General features: G+C 46.5%; 1 protein-coding gene across 1 annotated transcript in view; it reads left to right on the top strand.

The window, feature by feature from the left end:
• The window catches only part of B3GNTL1 (UDP-GlcNAc:betaGal beta-1,3-N-acetylglucosaminyltransferase like 1), a 2,124,914-nt gene that overhangs the window by 1,847,815 nt on the left and 251,680 nt on the right, over nt 1-25,419 (top strand). The window contains exon 9 of the mRNA XM_069654544.1: nt 24,049-24,184. Within this exon, the coding sequence (XP_069510645.1) occupies nt 24,049-24,184 (136 nt within the window). The remainder of the gene's footprint in view (nt 1-24,048; nt 24,185-25,419) is intronic.

Below are 25,419 nucleotides of genomic sequence, written 5' to 3'. Positions count from 1 at the left end.
AATATTTTTGAAAATAACTCCATGTGTTATCATCCATAGATTCCGCATCATTGTCTGTAATGTCTATAGCCATAAGGTCGTTCATAAAAAACTCTTGTAACATGAATTCTTTAGATGCTGTATCTGGGGTATATATTTTATGCCCTATTGCGCTCACTGTTTGAGCACAACACCCCCCTATCATTCCACACATACTTGGGAGGCATTGAAAACAGCAAAAAAGAAATAACAGAATCCCTAAAATAACCATAATAACGGAAAGCACCTTCCAACCCCACGATCGCAAAGAATCCCAGAACCAAGTACTAAGGTTCCAGTCTCCTACAGGGATATGGACTTCAGAACTGAGAGTATGTAAGTTCTGAATTGCTTTAAAAATTGTTGGTGAGGAGTCTGGCACGAAAACACAACAAGCGGACCCCACTAATTTGCATACTCCACCTCGTTCCGCCAAAATGACATCTAATGCCATCCGATTTTGAAGTGCTACCAATCTTATTGCCTTTTGCTCTAAGGTCATATTGTAGAGTATGTCCGTGGTCCGGTTGATCGTTCTCTCCAGTACCCTTGCTAATCCCCTAATGTTCTCTGAGTTTGCTATTTGTCCCCAAAAGGGCACAACTGATTTCGCTATGTCCCCCAATACTTGCCCAGGGGTATCTCCGTTGTCGTCTCGCCGCGGGCGAGCCTTAGAAATCTCTAATGTACTTGCTACAAATACCCTGGGTAACAATATTCCTAAATAACAAGTTCCCTGCCAATCCATGGGCAACCAGGGAAATGCTAAACTACCACAAACAAAATAAACAGGCCCCCCTACATACAGAGGCCTGTTTTCCCCAGTCAAATTTACAATGTTTTTACAAGCTTCAAAATCTCCCATCGGCCTAGTGCCATTTCTCTGTACACAGAAGGGAACCAAGTCAGGACTGTGATTTATAGAATAAGAAGGAGGTACAGCGTCCTTATTGCCTATCGGAGCCATTTTAAAGGAAATCAGAGTTTGAAAAGGAAGAGATAGTTTGTCAGACGGCCTAATAGAAGCGATGTTAGGTTTACTCCGATTTGCGAAAAGCAAGCATCCCAGGGGAGTCAATTCACGTTTCTCGAAATCATTCAGATTAGTTCCATCAAAGTTTCCTGAGATGCTATCATTCCATCGGCCAAAGAATAGTGCTCTAAGAGAGGCATAGCAAGCAGTCGTTAAAGGTAGAGGATGTATATACCATCCCAGTCCCTTGTTCCCATGTTGCGGTAAATGAGTACAAATCCAACAATTACTCTTATTAAAAATGGCATGAGTAGCATTCATTACTATCATCAGGGTGTTATTATGATACTTCTGTCTATGTTGGGAGTCTCTAGGGGACAGAGTGTGAAGGTGTACAGAGGGAGTCAAAACAGTTGGTACGATCTCGGACGGTAATAAAGGTTTCAAAGGATAGATTTCTTCGAAATACCAAAGTCCTACAGCAGCAGTTGCAAAAATAACAATAATCATTATCAGAACACAACAGTACGTTTTCGGGGCCCAGGCACATTGTTCATTGTTCGATTTGGTCACCCCCTTATTTACAAGTTCAGTACGGGGAGCAGCGGTGAAGGTGGCAGGCAGCGTAGTTTCTCGATCGACGGCCCCAATGTTCGTTGCTGGCGACACTACGGTCGCGTGATTTCTTAGTCCTTCCCAACCCTAGCCAGCAGAATCCCTTTTTGTTCAACAAAACTTTTTCATAACAAGACAATTTTCCAATCACTTCCTTTTTTCCAGATGCACGAAACTCGTGCCGTAGTTCTATTTCCTTGGTCGAAGGTTGTATCTGATGGTACCCAAAATTGTCTGGTCCGGAAGCAAAGTATCGTCACTTCCTGAGGGAAGCGATGTATCGGTGGCGACGGAAGTCGCAGAGCTCGAAACAGTGTTTTCCGGAAGTGATTTCTCAAAAGAGTGCGGAGACGAAATGGACTGTCCCCCAAGCTCCTCAGGCTCAGAGAATTTCCCCGACGCACTCACAGTGCTGTTTGCTACTCCAAGATCAGAGACTGTAGCATCAGCGAGGGGTTCTGCTTCTTCTGTAACGTGTGGCGTCGGGTGAGGAAGTTTCTTGACGTGCGTCGCGTGAATCCAGTTCTTCTTTCCAGCCACCCGCACTGCTGTCCTGGTGACCAATAACACCTGATGGGGTCCCCGCCAGCGAGGTGCGAGACAGGAAGACCTCTCGTAGGCCTTTACGAGGACCCAACTTCCAGGCTGTATATCGTGTCCTGGGCCCGTGAACCGTACAGGTAAAGCAGCATGCACCTGGTGGTAAATGAAATACAGGTTTTTAGTTAACTTATTACAGTAGTCTACAAGCAATACATTTTCCACCTCCCTCAGGGCTTTAGGTTTCAGGAGACCCCAAATGTTAGCAGGTCTCCCCATTACTACTTCAAATGGAGAAAGCCCAGTTCTAGTCTGAGGTGTGGTACGCATAGCTAATAACACAATAGGCAAAGCATCTGGCCATTTTAGTTTGGTATCAGCACATGTTTTTGCAAGTTTATTCTTTAAAATACCGTTGTGTCTTTCTACCAACCCAGCACTTTGAGGATGTCTAGCTGAATGAAATTGTTTCTCAATACATAGGGCTGCACATATTTGCAAAATTACTGCTGCGATAAAGTGAGGACCATTATCCGACCAGATTATCCTCGGGAGCCCAAATCGAGGAAAGAATTCTTTTACCATAATCTTTGCAGTGGTCATGGCGGTAGCATCTTTGACGGGGAAAGCCTCGACCCATTTACTGAAGGCACAAATAATTACAAGAACATATTTTAGATTATTACATCGCTCCATTTCAATAACATCAAAGTGAATGACCTCAAAGGGGACAGAAGGGGGCCCAAAACTTCCCCTTGGAGTCACTGTCCCCTTACCCACATTGTGCTGCAGGCAGATCATACAGTTCTGGACGTGCCTCTTTGCAGTGTCCAGAATCTTGTCATTTACCCAAACCTGTTCTAACATTTTCGTGATCTGCTGGGCACACACATGCGTAGGACCGTGTGCCATCGTAACCATTGCCAATACATAAGAATCAGGAAGCAACCATTTCCCTTCGGATGTATCCACCCAACACCCTTCGTCATCCAGTTTCCCCATTCCTTCAGCCCACTTTTTAGATTCTTCCATTGTGGCATCAGTTTGAATATCTCGCACAGACCCAATACCTTCATCCATTATACAAGCATCTCTCATTTCCCTCGAGGCATACATATCCGTGCTAAGGTCTGTGGCTGTTTGTCTGGCTATCAGATCCGCAAAAGCGTTCCCTTTGCCCACATCATCTATGACCTTGCGATGTGCTGCACATTTCATGATCGCTAACTGTTTAGGGAGTGAGAGTGCCGAAAGTAATTGCACTATCAAGGGGCCATGCTGGATCTTGGTCCCGTGTGAGGTCAGGAACCCTCTTTCCGACCAAAGCTTTCCAAAGTTGTGAGCCACCCCAAATGCGTACTGACTATCAGTATATATATTTACTCTTCGCCCTTGGGAAAGTTCACAAGCTCGGGTCAATGCTATAATCTCTGCGGCCTGCGCGGAGTTATGCGAAATTTTTTTAGTTTCGACAACTTTGCTCAATGTAGTAACTGCATAAGCAGCTGTCAAAGTTTGAAGCAGGAGCCATCACAAAACAGCTCCCCTTCTGCATTGTCCAAAGGAGTATCTATGAGATCTATTCTGCCCTTCGTTTCTTGTTCAGTGGTATACAGGCAGTCATGTAATTCTTCGTCACTGCAAACAGTGTTTTGCGGGAAAGGTAAGAGTTCAGCCGGATTAAGAACACAACACCTCTTAATTTGGATGTGAGGGGCAAACAGAATTAGTTCATGCCTTGTTAACCGTGCTGAGGTGAGGTGTTGCGTTTGGGTTTTGTTCAATAGAATATCAACAGAGTGAGGTACCATCAAAATCAAGTCATGGCCTAGGACCATTCCCTCACTCTGTTTTACAGACGCGGCAGCAGCAGCGACAGCGCGCAAACATCTTGGCAAAGCGCATGCGACAGGATCAAGGGCGGAGGAGTAGTAGCCGCACGGCCTATTCTTCCCTCCGTGTTCCTGTGTTAACACAGCCAAAGCACATCCATCACATTCATGCACAAACAACACAAAGGCCTTGTCATAATTTGGAGTACCCAGAACCGGTGCCGAGCATAGCGCGGTTTTGAGAAGCTCAAATGATCGTTGATGTTCCGATTCCCATGACAGTGGCAGAGAAATGCCCTTCTTCGTCAAAGCCAACATCGGTTTTATCACTAGTGCAAAATTCGGGATCCACAACCTACAGTAAGAAGCCATACCTATCAGGGCTCTGACTTCCTTCTGTGTATTTGGAACAGACATGCCAGAAATGTGTTTTATTCTTTCAGGTGTCAATCCTCTCCCCTCCTTTGACAGGAGGTAGCCTAGATAGGCAACCTCCTGACAACAATATTGAATTTTTTTAAGCAAAGCTTTGTGACCATTTTTAGCTAGATGAACAAGCAACAGTACAGTGCCTTCTTTACAGGCACTCTCAGAGTCTGCAGCCAAAAGCAAATCGTCAACATATTGAAGCAGTGTGCAAGTAGGTGGCAATTCAAGGGTGTCGAGCTGCTCTTTCAAGGCTCTACTATAAATACTGGGACTTTCAGTATACCCTTGAGGTGCCCTTGTAAATGTAAATGAGCGTCCCCCCAAGGTGAACGCAAACAGATATCTGCTTTCTTTATGTATAGGGATACTAAAGAAAGCGTTTTTTAAATCCACAACGCTGAAGTGCGTAGCCGTAGCAGGGATCATTGTTAATATCGTCGTCACATCAGGCACAATAGGAAATTGTGGGGCGACCACTCAGTTAATAGCACGAAGATCAATTATGAACCGGTATGGAATTGCATTGTCGCCTTTCTTATATACGGGCAAGATCGGACTGTTACACAAACTACCTGTAATCTCCTCGATCACCCCACGATGTACAAAATCGGAGACAATGGCCCTCATTAGGACCCTGGCGGAGTGGGTTTCCGCCAGCGCTAATCGCGGCGGACCCGTCCGCCGTACTACGAGTTCCCTTAGCGCCATGGAGGTTTTCTCCGCCTGGTTTTACCGGGCGGAGAAAACCATGGCGCTAAGGGACCTCGTTGTTAATTACGCCGCCGTACTTTACGGCGGCGTAATTAACTCCTTCCCCACTCCCATTATACCCTATGGGGCAAGAATGGGAATGGGGAAGGGTAAAATGGGGATTGGGGATTTACCGCTCCGCCAAGGTCGGCATGGGGTGGTAAATCCGCCAACCCCCATGGCGCTATCGGCGGCTTTCCGCCATGCTCCGCGGTGCATTTAGCACCGCGGATTCCGCCAGGGTCGTAATGAGGGCCAATGCATTTCGAAGCACGTTCACCTTCGACTGATATTTTATACTGCGGAATGCGTGGCAGTTTCACCCCATGTTTCAGAACTATTTAAACGGGCTCAATCTGTAACACTCCAACATCATTGTCGTCCACCACCCACAAACATTCCGGGACAATGCTGAACTCGGGAGGTAAAGGTCGAATCAAGAACTGAGAATTAGGAAGTTGCTGTGGTGAAACCGTTAGCCGTACTCCATCCGAAGAACAATGAATTACTGCGTTCAATTTCTTTAACAAATTCAACCCCAGCAAATTCTCTCCACAGTTCGAAGTGAGAAGGAAAGGACAATGGTCCGTGAAGGGACCCAAAGAAACGGATACCGGCGCAGAAACCGGACAGACAGTTGGTACCCCAGAGAACCCTACGGAAACATTTGTTTGCCCTGACAGTGGGATGTTTGGAACCCGAGAATGATCAATGGAGCACTTCTGTGCTCCAGTGTCAATCAAAAACTGGTGTTTCCTATTCCCCACTAATAATTCAACGTAGGGGCCTTTCTGATTAACGGGAATAGGTGAAGGTTCCAAACCCTGCTTCGGGCAATCCTAATGAAATAGAGCCTCATCAGAAGGAAGCTCTTCAGAAAGGTAGGCAGCAGAAGGGTAATCAAATATGTTTCTCGAGTCCATACTCGAGGTCTGATTTTCCCGTGAAAAAGTTTGCTGAGAATCTTGTAAAAGCTGACCTCTGTCAGGGCCCCCTGCTCCAGGGCGGCCCCTAGGTCGTCTACCCATACCCCCAAACACACTGCTTGACCTCTGGCGAAGGACAGGGCACTGTGCTCGCCAATGACCTTCCTGGCGGCAATAAGCACATTGATTAATATTTACAGGACTCAGAGGAGCATTTCCTTTTGGAACGTACTGACCTCTAGTCTGTGTCGTACCTCCTCTGGGGTTTCTAACAATTTGCTGTAATAACACTTTGGTTTTCAAATCTCCCTGTCTCTTTTCAATTTTTTCCTTCTCATTATTAACATGGTTCTCATAATACTGAGCCATGTGCAAAACCTCAGATTGAGATTTTGCCTGCCAAGCGCTCTCAGAGGACATAATTTGTGACTGGATGTCAGGTAACAATCCACGTACAAATTTGTCCACGAACAACCTCTTCCCCGACTCTGTACCTAAATCCTGTCCACTGAAATCAGAAAATACCTGCTCAAATCTATTAAAAAATTAGGTGGCGCCTTCAGTTTTCCCTTGGACACAGGCCGTAAGCTTGTCCCAAATAATCCTTTTTTCTGGAATTATAGTTTTTAGTTTAGCGACAATCCTATCAGGTAAAGTAAGTATTACCTGTGGTGGTTTCTCACCAGCTGGTCTTTCTCCATCAATTCTAATCATATTTGCCCACGTATCTCCCAACCCCGGCACATCATCTATTGTCCGAACCTGTTTCCATACATCTACGGGTAGGAGTACAGGGAATAACAAGTCAATGTCACTCAAGGTGAACACAGAGGACTGTAAAACGGACTCTATCTCTTTGTAAAACCCCGTCGGGTTTTTCCTAATATCGGGAACTGATTGTCTAATTGTGTTCACTTCCTGTCGTGAAAACGGGACATGAACGAATTGCGATACATAATGTGCAGGGATATCCACAGCGGGGGCACCAGTCCCAGCGTTGGCGGGGATCTCAACTTTTGGGACAAAGGTCGGAGGAACCTCTCTCATAGGCAACTGAGATATAGGTACCTCCGGCCGCTTACTAAGCAACAGGGCCAGGTCGAGTGCTAAGGCAGCTGTAGAAGTGTCGGGCGAAAAAGCCCTTTTACAAATCCCCAATAATTCTATGGGGAAACTAACCCTCTTCCTTATACATTCCTCCTGCAGGTGCTGTACCATCACCTGAATTACCTTTCTTTGCATTTCTACTGTATACTGACTATACGTGTCATACACTTCGTCTGGCGGTATCGATGAATCCGAGATCCATCGAACCGCATCTTTAGTACAAATTCGTACTTCCTCAGGTGCCGATCTACGGCACGGAAGGAACCGTGTCTGTACATATATTCTATCATCTTTATCATCCTCATCTCGTGATTTTTCAAAGTCTTTCCTAAACTCAAACAATCTTTCAACATGTCCATATACTTTCTGCTCTGTGTCCCTCGAAAGTGCCAAAGCATTCAGATCTCTCACCCCTTGTGGAAGATCCGAATTTTGTAATCTACCCCACATCACACACAAATGAGTCCCCAAACCTTCGATAAAAACATTTTTCTCGGGAAAACTATTCAAATTAGATAATGTGGAAAAAACATTAGCTTGATCACCTTTCTCCATGCAATGCTTAGCCCATGCAAACAATTCCTGTTTCTTATCTGCAGAAACAGTACTACGAGTCACAATCTTTGACCCTGCACCTGAATCGACTTCGGTCAATACGGGGCCACTCGGGAACGGAGGTATAGGTAAATTTAACAAAGGTGCAACTATCGGTGCAGGGGGAAGGGGCGGTGCAATAGGCGGAGGAACAACAACCAAAGGACTACGAACAATAGGTTGTATAGGGGGAACAGGAGTAACAACAGGAGCAACAGCAGGAATGGGCAGAGCGCCCAAAATAGGAGCATACGGAGGTGGCGCTGAGGCATCGGGCCTGCGTTCATTTAATAATTTCTCAATAAATTCCTCAGAAACATGGAAATCTTTAGAGGGGTACATTTTCTGGATCCCGAGTGAAAAGGCTCTATCCATATTTTTAACTGATTCTGACCGCTTTTCTTTATCATATAATAATGCCTTCTCAGCGTTTGTTTTATGACGACGTGCATGTTTATCCCAACTTTTAAGCTGCTGTAATGATTCTTTCTTCCAATTCTGTAACACATCAAAGGCTGCTGGTCTAGCCTTTTTCTTTAACAAGATCGATTCTAAGTATTCAATACGGGGGATCTCGAAACTACCGTTGATTGGCCACTGAAATTCGGAGGCATGTCTGGTCTGTCTGTGCCAAATATCATTAAATACTATACTTCCAATACCATACTTACAGTACATAGTACACGCCGGCGACCCCTCCTGTGGTGCCGGGCGGCTAAATTCCAAGGTTTGTCGATCGCTGCGGAACAGAGCCCTAAAACAGCTAGACAATTTCCCAGGCATTTCACAAAAAATTGGTGTTACCTGGTTCAATAATTGTGTCTGCAGATACAATACGCCAAATTCAAATTGTCAGGGTTAAATTAAGAGCCGGGTCACGACTGCACCTGACCAAACCTAAGGAGGACCGTACGGTTTACCAAAGAACTTACCTAACGAATTTTACCTTGTGTTTGGTGGTTTCGGCAAATCTGCCCACCTCAAAATTGGACCCTCGTCAAGATGCCGTGTCAGACCACACGACTATCGTACAAGGAACGGATCGTGCTGCGCTGCCGAGGTATCGCGTCTCGATCGGTCGGGCCCGCAGAATCACACCGTCCGATCCCGGTTCGATAGTCTGCGTCAACCTTCAATGATCCAGCATCAATCTTGAGGGTCCCTATTCGGGCGCCAACTGTTGAAACAGAAACATTGATATGAGGCCGGGAAGCCCAAAGGAAACACACCAACACAGGTTACAAAGAACATACAAAGCGCTTTATTCAAAGATACAACAATTACCAAAAGTCAATTGACAAACGGATAGCTATTCGGCCCTCAGAGTAACAGAACGAACTATCAACGGTAGTTCGCCGTGTTAGTGTGAGAGACCGTACATTGGGATATTCGGGTTTTTATACTTTTTATCCAGCTCTGGCCAACCCCCTCGCGGGTTAACCATTCTTGGATCCAGGCCTAGAGTTTGTTGCCAGGTCAATCCCATAATGTATGCATTTGATCAGTTCCGCTGATACAGTTGTTCATTTACGCATAGGTCAGGGATAGGACAAGGTCTCAGTTCGCGACCCCAACAAGTGGCCTGCAGGCATATTACTTATTCATGTGTGCGGAGGTCACAACGGCCAGAATCCCACTTCAAATGTCATTCGGCCTCCATTTTGTTGTTCAGGGTGACTTCCACACTACAAGAGAACCTAAAATGGCGGCTAAATCCAAGATGGCGATTTACAGAATACATTAAGGTCAAGACCTTGCCGCGGAATCTATTTACACGATGTTTTTAGACAACTTGGCGTAGGCCAACATACATTCAAACAATGCGATAGGAGGTATAATATTATTTTGATTTCGACAGCCCAGCTCCCCTCCCAAGTTGTCATCTTGTCGGGGAGTGAGGGGTCTGGTGCCGCATCTGCAGCCGCAGCTGCCGAGAGTAGGTCCAAGAGGCGGAGGTCAGAGGTGGACTCCTCGGCAGCAGAAGGGGCAGCTGAGACCCCACAGGGGCCTATGGAGGAAGATGGCACCGAGTCATCCAGGTTGGTGGAGGGTTTGGTTGAGGAGGAGGCCGTGGAAGGGCCACACACGGGGTCTGGAGGGGGGCACTCCACTGGTGCTAGTGGTGCAGTCCAGGGGCAGGGACAAGAAGCAGCACAGGCGGCCGCAGAGGTGCCTGTGTGTAATCCTGTCCCCGATCCTGTGACTGCATCATCCCACACCAGCAGGGATGCCTTCGTCCAGACACGTTTTCAGGGAGGGGATCCGCTAACAACAACTGGCCTTCCTCTCCCTGCGGATGTGGCAATCCGGGACCATGTTCAGCCTGCCCTGGCTGGGGTGGCATTGCGTCAACTTGGCATCTGGGATAATGTGCAGGGTTCTCGTGAGGACGCTGCACGTTACTTCAGATGCCTCGTTGACCGCGTTGACTGGCTAGGAGGGATCACCGGTGCTGGGTTCCTCCATGTGCTGGGCCTTGTGCCGACCCCCTCCTCAACTGAACCCCCTATGCGCCAGTCGTCCTCTGTGCCATCTTCCGGGCCAAGTATCACCTTGCCACAGTCGGGAGTCGAAGGTCCAGCAAGGGTGGCCATCCCAACAACTGGACCTCAGCAGAAGGAGTATGTGCAGGCATCAACAGGCAGGGCACATGCACGGCAGCAGCAGGCTCAAGGTGGGAGCGATGATGGCTCGGGGCCATCAACATCAGAGGGGCAGGCATCGGCCAGAGGGCAGGAGGACCCTGGATTGGGGGTGTCTTCCGTGTGGCAGCGGTTGGGCCAGCAAATAGATGCGGAGCGGTGGCGGGTGGAAGAGGCATGGCTCACTATGTTCAGGGCGGAGAACTCCATGCGCAGGGCGCTGAGGCGGGCTGAGTGCCTCGAGGAAATTCACAGGGAGTTGGAGGTGGACATGGCATTATCCCTGCAAGACCTCGGGGCCAGGGAACCAGCCCGCCTCAAGGACGTTGAACAGGAGTTTGATGATGCCCTGGCCCGGGAAATCAACAAGTGAGCCGTATTACTTGCCCGCCGCCATTGTATATAGTTCATTAGTGTTAGGTTTCCTTTCTATTTTTCTTTCATTTGGGGTGCATGGACTATGCCCCACCTTTTTGTATATAGTTATTTATTAGGTAGGGTTTTTTGTAGGTTTCCTTTTGGATTGTTGGGCTCATGGACCTGGATTTTTACATTGTATATAGTTCAGGACTGGATTTTACTTCATTGATTTTTATTTTTCCATGGAGCAATGGTTTTCAGTTTTTTTTACCTTTGGATTTGGTTTGATGGACAAACCCTTTGGAGCCATTTTCATTTATTTATTTGGATTCAGCATTCATATATTTTCATTAATTTTGTACATCCAGCCTTTAGTTTATTTTTTTTTTTGTGTGATTTTCTTTGATTCCGTTGATTTTGTATTTAATACATTTTGATTTCATACTTCATTTGTGTGGTATTCTCTCATTGGTTTTGTGCATGTCACGCTGTGGGTTTTCTCATTCACTTGCCCCCATTGTATGTGTCTGATGGACATGTATTGATGTGCATACTTGTCATATGGGATCTATCACGACGTGGGGATTTCAATGTGGATGGAATACTTGTTTGGGTGTTTTGACTGGGGTGGCGTGGGATGGGATTTGGGTGGCCATAAGGGCCATGAGGGTGGATCGTGATGACGTGATGGGGGGGGGACATGAGTCGGGGCCTGCTGGCAGGTGCTGGGGGGGTGGGGGTGCAGGGGGACATGAGTGGGGGCCTGCTGGCAGGTGCCCGTCACTGCTGGGTGGGTGGGGGTGCAGGGGGACATGATTCGGGGCCTGCTGGCAGGTGCCCGTCACTGCTGGGTGGGTGGGGGTGCAGGGGGACATGAGTCGGGGCCTGCTGGCAGGTGCCCGTCACTGCTGGGTGGGTGGAGGTGCAGGGGGACATGAGTCGTGGCCTGCTGGCAGGTGCCGTCACTGCTGGGTGGGTGCGGGTGCAGGGGGACATGAGTCGGGGCTCACAAGAGTGCTCACAAGTGCATGGTGCCATGTGGGCTGCCTGCAGGGCATGGTGAGGGTTGTAGGGTAGTCCCCTGTGGTTTGGGCTGCCTGCAGGGCATGGTGAGGGGGGAACCGCACACCCAGGAGGGCCCACAATGCCAAATAGCATGTGAAACTCCCAGCGTACACCCCAAATACACGTACCCCGCTCTCGCCTGGAGTATAGCGTGTGAAACTTCCCTTGTATCCCCCAAATACACGTACACCGCTCGCACAAGCCCTATCGCGTGTGATCCTCCCCTCGCACCTCCGAAATACATGTACCCCGCTCTCGCCCAAGGCCTATCGCGTGTGAAACTCCCCACGCAACCCCGAAATACACGCAGGCACCCCATCCACCCTGGCCATGCCCCACAGGCAGTCCACTCACCCTCCCCATGCCCCGCAGGAAGCTCATCCACCCTGGGCATGCCCCACAGGCAGCCCATGCCACAGGGGGTGCTTTTTCTACGCAGTTTACCTGGCGCGAGCGGGGTATGCGTATTCCGAGGGGTGCGCCAGTACATTTTCACGCTTTTCGGTGCCGTGAGCAGTGTGCGCGTAGTATTTTCATGCAATTACAGTGTACCAGCCCTGTAAACTGGTGCAGGGTTAGCGCGGCCCTTTGCGCTGCATTTGGGATTTCAATGCCTTTCCTTGTGCAAGGGGCGTTCTTGGGGGCGTAACTGGCACTGCGGGATGTTCTCTGCACCAGCGCTCAAAATGGCTTGGGAATTCCATGAATATGCGGTGCGCCAGAATGCTGTTTAGCGCACACTGGCGCATGCTCCCTCTCTGCGCTGCTCGCGTGCGCTGCCTCTGCGCTGAAATCTATGAATTACCCCTATATCTTCTCATGTGGAGTTAATTCTCCCATCTCCCTCCCTGATTTTGTCCACCCACTTTGTCAGCCTCTGCCTCCTGAGCCGTGCTGCCAACGTTGCTCCGCCTTATCTCCCTTCTCATACAATTTTGGTTTTAGAAATCTCACTTTCCTAACCGTTTCACCCATCTTTAAGGTTTTCAATTCTTGTTTCTTCTTCTTCAGAGCCAATAATTGTTCATCCTGGGTGTCTCCCCATGCCTCCTTCACCCCCTCTGCCAGCTTAACTATGTCCCTTTTCAGAGTTTTCTCCAGCACAGCCTTTTTTTCTCTTTGCCCTTGCCCCTTCAGGTATTAGAATGCCCCTCAATGCTTCTTCCCAAACCGTGCACACATTAACCTCCCCTGTATCGTTTAACTCGAAGTAGCCCCTTATCTCCTCCACCAACTCCTCAGCAAAGATGCAGTCCTTCCAGAGCAAATCAATACACTTCCAAGCATAAACCTTCTTCTGAGGGCCTGTCATATCTATACCCATACTTACAGAATCATGGTTCGTCCATCCCAACGGCTGTTTACTGCTACTCAGGGCCATATGCTCTGTCCTCTTACTAAGCAACAAATAATCGCTCATGATGTATCATGCGGGATAGGATAAAAAGTTAAACCTCTCTCAACCGGATTCCTTTGTCTCCAAATATCTACCAATCCCTACGTGCTGAGGATCTCAGCCAGCCCCCTCCCACTCATGTTCCGCTGTTCTCCACTGTCTTCCTCAACGAGAGCCTATCCCTGCCCGGGTTCGCCCACATGTTGAAATCACCACCCTCTATGGTGAAGCCCTCTGCCACATCGAGTAGCTGATCCAGTGCTTGATGAAAGAATAGTAGCTGACCCTGTTTCGGGCAGTAAAGTGTCAGCACTGTGATCTTGTTTTCCCTGTGAGTCGCCAATGACATGAGTGTGCTCTCTCGCATTGCTCTAGTAATCTTCAACACATTGAATGCTAAAACTTTATGAAAAATAAATCCTTGCTTCCCCTTCTTTGAAGTCCCCGACGACCAGAAAGTCTAAACCACTTGTGCCCATAAACTTTGGCTCTGTTTCTCCTCCCTTTGCCTAATGTTTTTAAATTCTCTGGCCATTAAGGCTCTCTTGGTTGGGGAGTTTATTCCCTTGACGTTAAAAGTCCCCAACCTGAGCTACCCAATCTGCCGGTCTGTGCACCTATTTTGTGCCAACAAGTCACCCCCTTCTTTTTTTCACAAGACACCTCCTTGTAGCCACAACCTGACTTCTTCGATCCAATGCACCTTGCCACCCCTCTCCTCCAAATTCCCAACACCACCCCCCAGCCAACTTAACCCCTGATAGTACAAAAAACCTGAGACACCCATCCTAGTCTGCGCCACTAGAATCCGCTCGCTGCGCTCTGGCCTGTCCTCATACTCACCTCTTCCTTTCTGGTATGTCTGTTTCTTATTACGTTGGGAATGCCACACTCATAGAAGTCCTGCCCAAGAGAGTCCCCTGACGAAGTGCCCCCTGTGTCTTCTGAGAGGAAGGTGTGCATGGTCAAAAGAATTTCCTGACACCTGGTTCTTTTCGCCTAGATAACGGGCCACGTGGAGGTGTCTCGTTGTTTATAAAAAACGTCATCACTTCTCCTACTCCGCTTCATTTTCAGAGAGCTGTTCGAGCACTGTAGCTGCCTCCTTCCCCATCGTTATAAGGAAATCCTAATTTCCAAGTTCCATTATTAACACAAAGGGGTGGGCCCACCGGTATCTGACCCTCTTTGCTGTGAGCCATAGCATACGTTTGCAACAACAGAGAAGGCAGGCTAATAGAATACATGCACCTAATCACCTGAAATAAACATATTTTAAAAGAGTTTTTTGAAAAAGTCTAAACATTTTAACAATAAATAATCACATATTGCACATTGCATAGCAGCAAAGCATAATCAAGATTTTTTTTAAAAGAACATCCAAGCAGGTTTCGGTGGCAATAGTAAAAAACATATTGTGCAGGAAAGACCTCTGCCTGAGAGACTGTGAGCAACCTGAAGTGCAACAAAAGCTACAAATGAATGACCACAACAAGGATACAACGTGCAACAGAAATGATTAAATGCTTCATAAATGTGATAAGCAAAGATACCAATCCAGTCCTATCAGATTTTTACACCTTAAGCCACATTTATGTGTTCGCTCAACGCACAGCAATGCTTCACATTAGTCAAACAGAACTAGTGCATCTTCTTTAATGACCAGGTGGTTGTACTCATTCCTGTCCACTTCTCGTGGGGGAGTTTTCTTTTCACTCCCTTCCATTCTGTCTGTCCGTCTATATTGCTGCAGTGCCCAGATATCTTGCCCCTCCTTGTACTTTATGGCTTCCTGCATACTTGACTCAAGCTCTCGACTGCAGTTAGGCTTCCCTTCTACTTTCACTCTACCTGCGAGGCCCTGTATTCGGAGTTCTCCTCACCCCTCACACGACACAGACTCTCTTGTGGGCCGTGGCTGTGAACTTGTGCGATTTCAGCTGTCTATGAGATCCTTTCAGAACTGTCCTGCCCTCTCACTGACTTCACCACCTCGTGTACTTGCTGTGCGGGTCATGTGACGCAACATTCAGCTGGACTGTGCTGCCACTGCTCCCCTGTCAACCAAATCAGAGGCCTGTTCTTTTTGCTACCCTCAGGCCCCTTCATGCGCTACTCACTCACCGAGACTTTGTACCCCAAAACCTTTATTCTCCACACTCCCCTTCACACCAGAGCTTCGATCTCCATCGGCGCCCTGCTCACCCGGCCTTTACTACCAGCATCTCCACTGTCTTTCGTGGGCTCTCGGTGGGCATCTCTTCCTCCGCCCACGCTTTATAGACTACCCTTGCCTTCCCTTTGCCACCTCTCTTGCTCTCACTGACTGTTGCAAGGCGAATGCACTGCTCTCCCCCCGCTCTGCACCTGCAGTTCATCACCACCGTTTTGGCCCTCGCTCCCCGGGCCCTTCTGTCGCCGCTCTGTTCGTGCCTACATCTCCACTCTCCTTCACTTCTTCTCTTCGTCCTGCTCTTCTCACTGGGGCACAGCTATCCACTGGTGCTCTAAGACCTGGCCTATGGCTCCGACTCCCCTTCCACACGTCCAAAGCTCCGGGCAAGCACCTCTCTGCCTGTTTCACTCCAGCAGCTGTGCAGATCATCCTTGCTTTCACCTTGTTGCCACTCCCCTGACCCACAGCTCTTCCACTGCTGCCACCATGCCAAATCCCTCTTTCATGTCATCTACACTGCCCTGGCTTCCTCTCAGAAGGACTTGCTGACTCCACCCTCCTAAGCCCTATGCCGGATCTCTGTTCGTTCTCGCGGCCACCTGTTCTTGCTCCTTGAGTGCCTCGCTGTTCACACAATCACTCCGCGGCCTCACCTCCAGCACAGGGATTCCACAATCAGTGGTTAATCATGATGTTTCTCTTGGTATTGGATAGGGCAACACAGAGCCGATTAACACGCGGCCATCTTGTTGCACGCCCCCTAGCAGTCTCCGGGTGCTAAACATTTGAGGTTAGATACCCAATATTTCTGTTAGTGTTTTTGCTCCCCTCACGCATTAGGGAGCTTAACCAGTAGTGTATGACAGGTCTTGGTGAGAAATGGTTCTGGAGGGGAGTCTACTGACATTTTTTATGTAATTGCATTACTGGACCTGGGCTCAAAGTTGGCCGTACTGTGTCATAAACCCAATATCGATGTTAAGACCGCTGTCTTTTAGGTTAAGAATCTTCAGGTACTTGAGCTGCCACGTCCTTCTGTGTGTGGTATTTGGGAGTCAACCTTTTAAAACCATCACCTATAGATCCTTTAAAGGAATGCCCATCCTGGGTGAAGTTTTGATGCACTGGTGTTTCTGATTTGTGGTTTGAGATGGTATACCTTTGTAGGTCCATTCTTTAACAAAGCTCTTTGCAGGTCTCACCCACATAATTGCTGTGAACACATTTTTTGCATTGGATGATCTGCAGATGTATGTCACTTTTTATCTGCATTTTTCGGTTCTGCAGGGTTGTTATGGCAGATCCACTGCATGCAAGGGTACTTTCTAGGTCTTCCTTGTTCTTGATCTAGTGGAAATGTACTCCTGGTCAGAGATTGTGCTTGTTTTCTCTGTTTCTTGTATGCAATTAGAGGAGCTTCTTTGAAGTTGTCTCTCAGCTCATTTAAGTGGTCAGTATCAGAGATCCGTTAAAAGTGGTTTATCCTTTATCAATAAGAAAAGTCATTATCACAGGGTCTATTAAATGTTCAGAGTGTTGTGACAAGTTCGCGATTTGTCCTCCTCTGTGGCGGAACCTTCTCCATCCCTCAGCTGCCGAGTGGCGTGCACAGGAAGAGGGAGCGGAAGGCGCAGCCCTCCGTGGCTGGAGGGAGGCTCTGGCCTGAGTTATGTGGGCCCATTCACGGCTGCTTCCGCCACGAGAGCTTCCTTAGTTGGCAACTGCCTGCTGACACTGCATCCTTTCTCTGCCCTTCCGCCCCTTCTCTCCTTCGACTGCTCCAATACGCTCTTAATTACAAAAGTAATGAGGTTTGCGACTGGGCTAACCGCGGAACAAGCAGGTTTTTGTTCCTGGACCTTCTTCTGCTGCTTTTTTTTCTCGTACTCTCGGTCTGCCCCAAGGATCTTTTAACGTTTTTAGATTTTACACTCGGGGTCAGCACATGTCAATGAAAAGCTGTGATAAAAAAAATATCAACAGTTTGGTGTGTTAGAAAGCAGCACCAAAGATCTTCTGAAAAAAAAATGTTTTTTTGGTTTTTTTTACCACTACGCGTCGCTCATAGGTGACGTCCTTTATTAATTTCTATCAGTATTTTTTTGTCAGGGTCGGAAATGAAATGTAAGAATCTTTGTCAGTGGCTGGCAGTTTGTCACGTGTGACGAGTTCCAAACGGCAGTGTAGCTAGACAGATATAACTCCACACCCCAACCCTTTTATTAAATGACGGGCTAGGGTGTACTGTACTTTGGCCACACAGCCAGCCGGTTTGCAGTTACTAGATTAATAAAAGGACACGTTTCTCGTAAAAACTTGAGGCGTAACAGCAGATTGTGTACAGGCCTGTAATTATTGGAGTGCGTCACAAGAAGGCCTTTCAGACGCGCCTAGTGCTTAGGCAATGCAAAATAAACGTATAATAATAGTGTGCGCATGTCGATGGTGTAATTGTGGACTGAGATGTTGGGGAAATGTTTTTGGAAGCTTCCCTCTTTAAAAAAGATAGTAGCTGGGTTATTGTGTGGGTTTATATGGACGTAGTCAGTAATTTTGGGGTATGGGACAGGGCGCCTGCGGAGGTACTATATGATCATCTCTATGTTTATTCAACCTTTACTCCCCACTCTAACAAACACCAATGCGCTTATACGACTTATTAAAGTCTAGTTTATGAGGATGCCGGTTCTAAGCAATGACGTAATGTAATAAAGGGCGTTAAATAGGGTGAAGTGCTGACTGCATTGAGCACAGTGAACACATTTCAAAGTAAACACATTGCTGATGGTGTTTGTGTCGCATACACTGTGGGTTCCTTTGGAGGGCCCCACCCAATTTCATTCCATTCCTTCTCAATTACCATCAGCCAGGCCTGGCTCGTTGGCAGATATAGCGATGCAACTGCACTCCGTCTCTGCTCCCCTGGAGCCAAATACTACAGGGCGGTTAGCAATATCTCTCTGTGCACCACTGTTGCACGGTTGCAGTAGCAGAGGAAGAGGCAGGGAGAGGACCAGCATGCAGAGGAAATAATAGCAGGGGGGCCTCTTGGTTCTCCAGTGAGACAGCAGCCAGAGCTGCCACTCTGCTGCAGAGGCAAGGGCTAAGAAACCAGGGCTCAAGTCGAGGGTACACGCGGGGGGACGGAGTCCACCCACTTTATTCAGAGGGGGGACTCAGTCCCCCCAGCTAAAATGAGAAACATTGAATGTCCTCTTTCTGAATTAAAGCTGAACTCGGGGATCAAATCGCAGTCGGCAGATTTGTAGGCCGGACACTCCACCACTAAACTATATCATTTGATGAAAAAAAACAAACAAGTAAAGGTGAAATGTCCCATTTTGGTACTGCAAGTCCCAGGGAAATATTTGTACTGGTTCGTGGAGTTTAAAACATGCACACCTTTTAAAGTTTTCAAAAACACTATTAGAAGAAAATATCTTCTCGTGGTTTTGTGTGTGTGTCGATTTCATGAAAGGCAAATGCCATTCGTCCTGTTCAATTTGGGTAGTTATGCAAAGCCAATTTAATGAAATGTGCATATTTCACCTTGATATGCTAATTTCTGGCGATGTCACATCCCATTGCGTTTGTTGATGAGTCCACCCACTTTAATTTTTAGGACTTGACCTCTGCAAGAAACCATTGTATCAAGGACAGTTCTGCATTTTAGGACATGCTTAGAAGAAAGTAATGCTCTCCACTATGGCCCACACACGATGTAAAGCAATCTGAAGACATAATAGGTTTGATTTCAGACAATAAAACCAGACATTTTCACTCTTCATTATTTATTCGTACTCGTCCACAAAAACACCTGATGTGGCACTTTTTAAGTCACCGATAAAGTCATAAATAAAAAATCAGTACTAAAGTGCACAGTGCTAAAAGAACCCACTATTATGACTTGTTTATTGTTAGGACCATGGGCCTCCTTGTGAGTATTGTGCTGTGCTAATAATAGTGGGGGGTAACAGAGTTTGACGAAAAAGTGAGGTATTTCCTCCCCTTTATCTCAAAAAATCAGAAATGACCACTGGAGGAATTACCACCAGCTGTTATTCCTCCAGACCCAGAAGGAGTCCTCTGGGAACACATAATGGGCAATTGCATCACCTCAGAATCGCGAGGATTTGCCTCCAGTTTCGTGGGGATATTGTAGCCGCAAGAGTAACTGAATATGGTGGTATCACCAGTGGTGATTTCGCGATACTCATAATGAGGACCAATATCTGAGAAACAGCCTCCCTGGGACACCTTACATGCTGTGCAAAATCCGAGAACAATTGGGGCATATGTTAGTTCTTGGGGGGTCGAGATCAAAGGGCTTACACAGGAAAAAGTTTGGTCCTCCAACTCTTGGTGCAAGAGCCTGAACTAGGGTAGGAATTGGCGTGGCCATGGGCAGTCAGTGGGTGGGTAGGTGGCCAGATAACACCTACGGGCTCTGCATCCCACCTCATGTTCTATTTCTCCCTGGCTGCGCTCTCATGCAATAGTTTCAGTTTAAGCGCCACCTAATAGCCAAAACTAAAAAGTTACATTACTGCCAATGCAAAGACATTCCCGTATTCTTGCACTGGTGCAATGACATGTCATGACATATTGCAGTAATGAGCCCAGTATCCTTTCCTGCTGTTACTGTTCAGTCCCCACCCCTAATGTTACTAGTGCTTGGATCGAGGCAAGTGCGTGGTGCAGGGTTGTCCTTTTGAACAGCACTATAAAAATACTTAGGGCCTGATTCTCGAAAATCTCTTCACCACTCGTGTGTGCGCAATGGGGCACACACACAAGTGGATTGGACACAGGTATTTTCTTAGTTGTCCGCGTCATAAACATGTTCCTCTGTGAGCATCTCTGTGTTATCGCCCAATGAATGGCTTAATGTTTTTACTACGAATACCGCAGCATCATTCCTCGCATCACCCCCACGAACACCTAATTGCTAGAAGAACCTGTGAACACCTCCTCCCCATGAGTCCCTATGATACCTCCTCCGCATGAGTTCTTATGAACACCTCCTCCCCATGAGACCATAGAAATACCTCCTCCCCATGAGAAGCTAGGACCACCTCCCCCACAATGAGTCCTTATGATCACAAAAACAAAACTTTTCCAGATACAAATCAGAGCATACAAGAAGGAAGTACAAAAGGCAAAGAGAAGGCATTATGACGACAGAATCACTAATGAGACAAACCCACAAAAAGAAACGCTCAACATCATTAAAGAAATGAGAAACCCACCAGGCTGCAACAACACCCCAAACCCCTGAGAGAAACTTTGCAACGACCTAGCAGACCACTTCAAGAACAAAATCAACGACATCCGACAGATCATACAAAACGGACCAATCAACCATAACATCCAACCAACCGAACCTAACAAAGAACCACAACATAAACTCCCAAACTATCCAAAAATATCAGCAGGGGCCTTCGTCTTGCTGGTGAAAAACAGCAAGAAATCAGGTTCACCCATGGATCCATGCCCGCCTGACATCTACAAATCAATCCACGCACAAGGAACACCATCATAATACTACAGAAACCTCTTAAATCTCTCTCTAGCAAAAGGAACCGTACCAAAAATGTTCAAATCACTATATATCAAACCACTCTTAAAAAACACAAGTGGCGACGTAGAAGACCTCTGCAACTACAGGCCGATCTCAAACATTCCCTACCCAGCTAAACTCCTGGAAACATATGTATACAACTTAACCCAAGAACACGTAGAAAATCACCACCTGTTGGACCAAGCACAAGTTGGCTTCAGACCCGCAAGTGGAACAGAAACATCACTACTATCCATCTGGGACAATCTAAAAACAAACGCGGACTCCGACACAACCTCAGGCCTGATTCTGCTTGACCTCTCTGCAGCCTTTGACACCGTTAGCCATGAGACCCTAACCAAAAGACTAGAAGACATAGGTATAACGGACACGGCACTACTATGGACAAAACCCTTCCTAGCAGACAGAACAGAAACCGTCTGGTTAAAGCCCTTCAAATCCACACCACGACTCAACGACTGTGGAGTACCGCAAAGGACCTCACTATCACCACTGTACTTCAACATCTACCAAACGGCCCTAATCAGAATCTTCAAAAAATACAACATCACATGCTACAACTATGCAGATGACACCCAAATCATCTACAAAATCGAAAACACGCAAGCTGATCACTCAACCCTAATCGAGGGTCTAAAAGAAGTCTTTAACTGGATCAATGCCAACAACTTGAAAATCAACCCAGGAAAGACAGAAATCATGATTATATCCAAAAATCAAGAGAACAACACCTTTATTCCATGGCCAATGGAAATGGGAACCGCATCAATTCCATCTTAGGTAGTAAAATATCTGGGAGTCCTGATGGGCAACACCCTAACCTTAGAACCACAAATAAATGTGATAATCAAGAAATGCTTCTTCCTGCTTCACACGACAAGAAGAGTCTTACCCTTCCTCTCCTTCACCCACAAAACACTCACAATCGTCGCCCTCATCATGTCAAGAATCGACTATGCAAACAACCTCTATCTCGGGATACCAGAAGACCTCCTGAAGAAACTACAATAGATCCAGAATGCAGCAGCCAGACTCCTCCTCAAACTGTCCAAAAGAGACCACATCACTCCAGCCCTAAAAATGCTGCACTGGCTCCCAGTCAAACATTGCATCACCTTCAAAATAATGTGCATAACACACAGGGCAATCAGCGGACAAGGAGCCAAATTCCTGCAAAAGAAATTAACAATCTACAAGCCAACGAGACTCCTCAGATCAAGCAACGCAATCCGTCTATAAGAAAAAACATACCTCAAGAAAAAACGTGGAGGCTCCTCCTTCTCCCACTTAGCCGCAAAAACCTGCAACAACATCCCGAAAGAAATAAGAAACACCAAAAACCACCTACAATTCAGAAAACTACAAAAAACCTGGCTCTTCAACACCATAGATTCAAACTGAAAAAAACAAACCACCTAACGGAAAGCAAGGAAAAGATTGACAAATCTAGGACGACAATGACAACATCCAAAACAGAATAAAGAACCTCTTACTACAACAAGAGAGACAACACTAAGTCTAATAGGACACAACCGACACCCATGAGGACAGAACCTAGCAACCCTAACCGACTCCCAGCAATCAGCCATCACCCACTCGATAAATGCCACTATAGTTCATACCTGTATAAAGTTGGGTGAACGTTAGCACCTGCCACACCAACTAAGCTGTAGATATAAGCAGGGGCATGGAACGGAGAGAGTTGTGAAAGAAGGCAGACGCCGCGCCTGGACACAATTGCAAGCATCAGCATTGCCACATTCCAAAGGGGGTAGTAGCGGTAACATGAATCAACAACTGAATAAGAGGATGAAGCTGAAGAGACCCAACCCATGGAGAGAGTAAACCTGGGCTTACCAATGCCACCCGCCTACTAGACTAGATGGGGAATGCTCTCTGGGCTAGATTTCAAGGGACGTGCAAATGCCTGCCTGCCCCTCACACAAACAGGTGCCACGTACACATCCGGTACATGCATATGAACGGCTGCCACATGGGAAAGGGACCTTGAGTCTCGTACAGCCCTGATCTCCTCCTTCTAGGTCTTATCATTGCCCGTCCCCTCCTGCAGCATTAACAGCATCGTGGGTAGGTTAATGAAATCGGGGTGAGAAGTCCCAGAAGAAGAATGAACCAAAGTGTTACACAAGATTGATATTTCTTTAAGAAACATTCAACAAAATACTGTCTTTAGATTGTATTGAACCACGGCTAAAATGATCAAGTTGGTGATCTTGGATAGTAATGCGTGTTGGGTTCCTAGATTGAGAGGAGTGTCTCTTACACATGTGCTTTGGAAAGGCAATATGGTTATCCTATTTTGGTACAAGGTGTTGGAGAGAGTGGATCTGTTGTTAGTGGACACTGTTGCCACAACCCCTGAAGCGGTTATCCCCCATGCCCTTAGCCGGGTGGGGAATGGCGATGCGGTCTCTGACTTTTGTTATTCATGGGGTTGGTGACAGAAAAAAAGGAAATTCTATGACTGAGGAAGTCCAGGAAAAAAAAACATGCTTGGAAGACTGGATTGAAATCATGCGAACACACTCCAGATTTGAAAAACAAAGGATCGTCCAGAGCAACCTACATGCACATTCTGAAGACATGTTGTCTATCTTTAATGAGTTGCACTCTGAAGAGAGCAATAGCCTGTGTTTGTCCCCCTTATTGTCGATTTGTTTGTCTGTCTTGCCCTGACTGATGTCTTCTTCCGAATTTTCCCCAGTGTTTTAACTTAGGTCATTACATGAAGGTTAATATGTAAGGAACTTGCCACTTGTATTTCTCATCAATTGCATGAATGAGCTACTGACGTGAAATCCTTTCTTAGAAGTGATAAAACTGCAACACAATAGTGAACCTATATTTTTTTATAAATACCATTATGGATAATTGTTTGTTTTAAAAATAAATGGCCTTGCGAATTTCAATAACTAAGTAGATTAAAAATGGTTTGAAAATGTGATGATGAAATGAGTTTGTAATTTCACTAACAGTGCCCTAATGCAAAGCAAGCTTATGGATATCTCTTCCCAATTTTCTAGAGAAACCATCTGGGCTCACCGAGTGTCATTCCTGGAAAGCAGGGTACTAGCAAACTGGACAACGTTTACTATTTGGAACGCCGGTAAACAGGGTCGGAAGCTTTACAGAAGCTTGTCTCCAGCCAACCAGAAGAAGGTAAAATTTAATAAAACAGCTACTAGTTATTGTTTGTTTTTATTCCTTGCATATTGTCTTTATCAGAAGAAGTGGGGAAGTTTGCATTGCCGCTACCTGTGCTGTATCTATATGCATGACCATTTAAAACTTTAAAAAGGAACTCTTGCAAAATTACATCCATAACCCTCTCTTAAAAGCAGGCAGAGTCGACGGGAATGACCCCACTTCCATCGGAGGAATAGAAAACGTGGGTGTAATATTTGATTTGAGTTCAGATCAGCTCATAAAAGCTTTATTCGACTCAAAGGTCTTTAGCACACAACAAAAAACACTACAATCAGTAAAAATGCCCACAAAGGATTACAATTAAGATCACTCAAAAAACATAAAATTCATTGATCACAATATGGGTATTAATGAAAATCCAGAATTAGTAACATCATAACAAAGAATGCAACTGTCAATTGGCATAGGGTAAAAGTTCAATAAGATGGTTCCTGCCGGCCCAAGCTCAATAAATGAACGAAGCTACAAAGTAGACAGCATTTCGATGAGTGCTCAGCGAGCATCAAAATAATGCTTCTGCAGCTCTGCATACTGCAGCCTTTCTGAATAATGTAAACGAGTGCAGCACCCTCAAATCATTAAGGGAATCGCAGAAAATAAAGAAATGCAGAATAGTTTCCACGTCCATGACGCACAGTGGACAAATATCGGAGTGGTAGCCTTCCAGTTGCTAGTCAATTTAGCAACCTTCAGAGCGTGTGTCCTAATATCTATGTAAAAGTGCTTGTGTATAGGCTGGGAAAATAAAATCATGATAGTCTTTGAGTCCAAATTCATTTTTCAATTGATCGCACATGACTCGCTGGGCTGCATGCTTCACAGAGCGCTTACTGCTTGTAGTTATCATCTCTGGATTTAGCCACAAATCATCTAGGTTGAGGGCAATTAACTGCTGTTTAACATGATGTACCCAAGCAAAGGAGTGCCCTCCTGGTAACTCTAGTATATAAGTTAAAGCCTCTCTGTACCGTTAGTTCAGGTGTCACCCAGAGTCGGATCAGTAGGTGAGCGTCTTAGGGATACCTCACCAGAAATTGGCTTCAACCCACACTCCAAGTGAAGCGGGCCAGTCGGGAAAACTCTGTGGGACTCTAAGGAGTGACTTTAAAAAGTTGTTTTATCTGGGGGCCAGTTTCTGACAATTACTATGGCCCCATAACTCCACACCATACAGGGCGGCTGCGGTG

The sequence above is a fragment of the Ambystoma mexicanum genome, chromosome 3q, assembly GCF_040938575.1.
Source record: "Ambystoma mexicanum isolate Mex_15411 chromosome 3q, UKY_AmexF1_1, whole genome shotgun sequence".
In the NCBI taxonomy this organism is placed as follows: Eukaryota; Metazoa; Chordata; class Amphibia; order Caudata; family Ambystomatidae; genus Ambystoma; species Ambystoma mexicanum.
The sequence above is the reverse complement of the archived record's forward strand: the minus strand, read 5'-3'. Positions and strand labels throughout refer to the sequence as shown.